Genomic DNA, 5,217 nt, shown 5'->3' with positions numbered 1-5,217 from the left:
TCGTTTTTTCTCACTCATCCTTACAAGTGACCCTACTACAATATTGTTAACTCCCACTTTCTGTGGTCACTTGTGGGGATTTTAGCTGCCACGCAGATCCCCGCAAAGAGCAAGGTCTTCCCTGACCAGGCACGCGACTGACAACCCACCCTTTCTGTCGCTTCTTTTGGGCTTGTTTTCACGACGCCCCTCAGTCGCTTCTTTTGGGCTTGTTTTTAGAACTTCAGTCGCTTATTTGCCGTAGAAAATCTGACAACACTGACAGCCAGGCTTTCCATCTCATCCACGCATATGAACAAACAAGGAGGGAGGGGCAACTTCACGTAGCCTACATTTAATCAGATACACGGGGTGGAAATGTAGTAAGCCTACATTTAGAAGTCAAAACAAAAGGTGGATAGATTGTTGTTGCCGTGAAGAGGCGGTTATTGAAATCGCGCTGTGGATGATTCTGCTTAAATAGCAAGAACGTTTCCCCATTTCATATTATGTTTCTATTGTGGAAAATATCTTTTCCCTAGGTTTTTAAGTGGGTTATGCAATTTACTGCACATAAGTGCCCTTAAAGACCCACCACAACCCGTCATTCTCCATAGGATAACGTGGGGAAACTCGACCCCCGACTTCGGGCCTCGGGCCGGGTTCGGTTAGATAATTCTAGTGATGTGTCGGGTAACATCGGGCACGGGCCGGGTAGGGTCGGGTTGACATTTTCAGGCCCGTTGAGAACTCTAGCGCAGAGTCAGAATAATGTGGAAAACGATGAATTTGTCACTGAAAATGCATGTTTTAAAAAGTCGCCAGATGCACCAAAAAGTCGCTAGATGAGTTTTATGTCGCCAGTGCCCGGGATTCACTGCGGTCAGTGCGGCCAGCCTGCTAGTGCTCATTTAAATTTGTCATACCGGTATGCATATCCCAAGGAGCCGTTGTGGTAGCTTTTGTGATAGGCACCGGATTCTCATGCCCCCCTGTAGGGTAGACTGAGCAAAGTTAAGTGCAAGGTACAGTTGAGGTAAATCAAATACACCTGTGTAACAACAAGACTCTGATCTAATTCCAAAGTGTAGGCATAACATGATAAATGACAGTCCCAACACATTTGGTGACCATATCGAAGATTGTGTAATCTCGGTTTATGTTGACATTCGGTTCCTGCCATATCTTTGTCCCATATCGCTTTCCGTAGCCTCATACAAGCAGATGCACATGTGCATGAGAATTCCTGTGCGTACCATAGATTCTTTACGTCTCTGACTAGATAGGCCACTGGTGTATTTCCGGTTTCCGAAACGAGCTCAGTTGCTGTTCCACCCTTGTCCATGTGGTGGCCGGAGACCAGAATGAATGGAGTCCTATGGAGCTATACCTTGTTTCCTACCCTTATCTGGGGATATAATTTTTTGTCTGCCAATTTGATCAATTTGACCAATTTGTTGCTTTTCAAAGAAAATGCCTACAAAATTCTCCCGAAGGAATTGTAGCTTTTCAGAGGCATGCATTCTCTTTAAAATCGCTATTTAAAGTCATGGCCGTGGGAAGTAGTTTTTAACAGGGGGTGCAGTTTAGGGGGAAAAAACGGGGGGGGGGGGGGGGGGGTCAAGGGAGGTAGTGTCGGATGCAAAGGAGATCACGTAAAGAAGGGACAGCCAACGCAGAACCGTGAAATTCAAACAAAAAGCTGCTCAGTCAGTGTTCAGTGCCAATTCAACATGAACTGCTTGCACACAACAACAACAACAACGACGACGACGTTGTAAAGATACCACCAACAACACACACAACAGGCTATGGCCGGTCAAAATCTGTTTAAGTGGTGACATCTGTGACAGTCATTGCTATGCGGTCATTCCAAAACATTCTCACTTGTTGCAGATTGAGTCCAAACTGAGTAGGCTATGTAAAACGTGTAGAATATGCATTGTCAAGTCCGATCTATTTTCAAGCCTCACGCAACTCTTGCGTCATCTTCAAAACGTGCTATCCACCCCACTATAGTTTTTGCATACATGCAAACATGTACGCAGTGAAATACCATTTGCAGAAATGTTTCCATTAAGAAAAGTAAAAACAACATGATGAGCAGCATGGACACACCGTTTAAAGCGCACGAAAGTTTAAAATGAATAATATCAGTACAACATCTGAGTCCGTCTTCATGGCGCAAACCATCCTTTAGCCGAACCTACTTCAGCATGAACCAACTTTTTCGCAAGGTAAAAACATTCAATGTACCAAAGTCTTGGTTTCAAGACTTTCATCACAAATATTCCACTTGAATCCATGGTGTAACACCCAACACGGCTAGCAAGTGGATGTACTGTAGCTTACACTGTTCGGCTCATTTTCTCACGTTTCTTGTGCCATTTTAACATTACCCCTAATCCAGCAATATGTCATATGCAAAGCTTAATTATGTTGCTTTTGTAACTATTAGGAGGGTAACAAATCAATACAGGGAAATCCCACGACATGTACGCCTCTCAAAACAGAAATGAAATGTTTACTGTTGCATCAGAGTTCTCGCGGGAGTAAAATGGATGACGTAGGCCTTGAGCTACGGGATGCCTTGGGGGACACACAGGTTTGGTTCACCTTAACCACAGATAGGCCTACCTTAACCAAGGGGCGTTGTGAGAAATAGGCTTCTGCTTAACCCGTCAATAAAACTAGCAGTCAGTAGATGGCGACTGTGTACTGCAAATACCAGGCAAAACATCGAGGACCACTATTATAGTAATTCAGACCAGCACGGCCTAGATGCCCATGCATTTCACCTTTTGTTCAAAGCAGGCACAAGATTGTCGTTTAAACACGCAAACTTGAAAACTCACAATAACGTTCGTTCAATAAATCACCTTGATTTGAATATTGACTAATTCCACGTGATCGTTAAAACAAATAAGGCCTACGTCTTTATTTCCCCTGCGACTTGACAAGGAATTTGAATATGCCTAATTTGGCATAGGCCTACCATTAATTTTACACAAACTTGTAGAATATAAAACAAATACAATAAACAGCTGTGTATATTTCCTTTCGTGAAAGATTTTAATGTGCAAAAAAAATCACTGACAGAACTAATTAATTTGCAAAAAAAGAACTAGATCTCTGTGTGTACATTACTGCTCGGTGGCAGCTGGCTTAACAACATTAAAATAATTAGGCTATGAAGTATGAACATCAATGCTGTGCTGAAATCGTCGGTCACACCGCCATCGAGGGTCTCTGTGGATGACGAGCACAGACAGACAGACAGACAGACAGAGGACATTAAATGAGAGGAGCCGTAATATCAAAACCACATATCTTTCTCAGCCTCATCATGCAATGAAGAAGCCCATACAGGAGCAGGACTCGCGTGCGTGGGACGTGGGTCCAATGATAACAAATCAACTAAAAATAAAAATTACTGTAGAATATTTACTACTGTAGAATACTTAGAATATTATTTAGGCCCACAGCATTGAAAACAACATTAATATCATAAAATAATTAGTAGGCCTACGCTGCTCAGTGGCACTTACCAGGAGATGGAGTGAGATGGGGATGCAGACCTACAGCACTCCAAAAACGGACTGACGCTCTGCTGTTACAGATATGAAGTCCCTCATAAGGGCTTGGATGTCAATGTTGTGTAGTATGTCTTTATGCACATTCATCAGTGCCAGATGCGTCAGTCTCTGTTGCGTCATGGTGGATCGTAACCAGGTCTTCAGCCTCCGCAGAGTTGAGAACGAGCGCTCAGAGGAGGCCACTGATATGGGCAGACATAAGCACAATTGCACGAGCTTCTCCACCTCTGTGAACAACGATCGTGTCTGCGGATGGAGATTGCGCAGACGTTCAGCTACATCTCTGACAGAGTTGCACGGATGCAGTGCTGTCACACTGCTCAGCATCTTCATCTGTAGGTCCAGGCGCGCACTGTCCACACTTTTGGGTAGCTGAAGGCCCTCCAACTGAACTCCTCCTCCCTGAGCCGCAACAGTAACAGCCCTTTCTCTCTCCACCGCAAGTCTCAAAGTGTCTTCGTTGAAGCGCCTCTTCAGCTCCCCCGACACCAAATCGACAGCCTCGTAAAACTCACGTTTCCAACAAACCGATGGCGTACTGTGTGCTGGTATTTCTGGCTCTGCTGTGTGCCTGAAACGTGCTGGGGTTCTGCTTACTCTGTTTTCTGGCATGGTTAACACCAGTTTGCGAGCTTGCTCTTCAGTTGTTTGGAGAATCTGTGAAACAGCTGTGTCGTCGTTCCGAAGAGCTGCAATGCTATCCTTCAGGACGTTTACGCACTCCAGTGTGCCAAGCGTGCTGGTTTTTGAGCCCTGCAGCTTCCTCGCCACGGCCTCGCAGGGTTCAAAGAGTGCGTTGCAGCACATCAGGCCAAAATACGTTTTGGCTTTACGTGCTTGCTTCCACAAACCACTGAGCTTCGCTCTGCTGTCACCGCGTGTTGATTTGTCTTCTTTCAGCTCCGTCAATGTAGCCAGCAGAGTGCTGTAGGAGGCGCATATGCGATGGATTGCTTTTGCCCGCACACACCACCTGGTTGGGCACAAGCCAAGGATATTGACCGCCATCTTGTCGCAACTGCTGAACATTGTTTCCAATAGATGTTTGCGTTTTGGCGACTCGCGTATCGCAGCAGACACAGAGCGCACGAAGTTCAGCGTTTCCGCCACAAGGCTGACTTCGCTGGCGACCTCCTGGAGCACCAAATCCAGTGCGTGATTGTTGCAATGGATATACATGGACCCGGGACACAGTTCTTTTAGGCGAGCCTGGACGCCAGAAAAACAGCCAGACATATTGCTGGCACCATCAAAACAATATGCTGCAAGCCTGTCAATTGGAATGTTCATTCTCAAGAAAAGGTCTTTGATGCAGTCAAACAGGGTTTGTCCTGTGGTGTCCGGTGCGTTGTAAAACCCCAGGAAAAGGCAGTGCGTCTCCAAGCTGTGGTCTGCAAACTGCAAGCTGCACGAGAACTGTTCTGTGGTGCTAATGTCCGTGGTCCCATCAGCCACTAACCCAAAAAACGCAGACTCCGAGGAACGGCCCACGATTTCCCTCTGTATGCCGTGCGCGAATTGTTGGATGATCTCATTTTGTATTGTGTTGGACATCCAGTTGTCACGTCTGGCGACCCACTCCTGTTCTCTGGGCATGTCATATGTGCGCTCCAACATGTACTCGTAGAGAATGCCATCCCGG

The 5,217-nt window shown here is 45.9% G+C and overlaps 1 protein-coding gene across 1 annotated transcript; it reads right to left on the bottom strand.

Moving 5' to 3' along the window:
* Positions 1 to 3,048: 3,048 nt before the first annotated feature.
* On the bottom strand, positions 3,049 to 4,277 carry LOC134453712 (uncharacterized). Its single transcript, XM_063204493.1, has 2 exons — positions 3,528 to 4,277; positions 3,049 to 3,228 (listed from the first exon to the last, which is right to left on the bottom strand). Exon 1 carries the CDS (start codon positions 4,185 to 4,187, stop codon positions 3,558 to 3,560), a length of 630 nt encoding a protein of 209 aa, XP_063060563.1. The 5' UTR covers positions 4,188 to 4,277; the 3' UTR covers positions 3,049 to 3,228; positions 3,528 to 3,557.
* Positions 4,278 to 5,217: the final 940 nt, after the last annotated feature.

This window comes from Engraulis encrasicolus, chromosome 8, assembly GCF_034702125.1.
Source record: "Engraulis encrasicolus isolate BLACKSEA-1 chromosome 8, IST_EnEncr_1.0, whole genome shotgun sequence".
NCBI classification, from domain to species: domain Eukaryota; kingdom Metazoa; phylum Chordata; class Actinopteri; order Clupeiformes; family Engraulidae; genus Engraulis; species Engraulis encrasicolus.
Note: the sequence above shows the minus strand (reverse complement) of the source record. Positions and strands in the feature narration are given on the sequence as shown.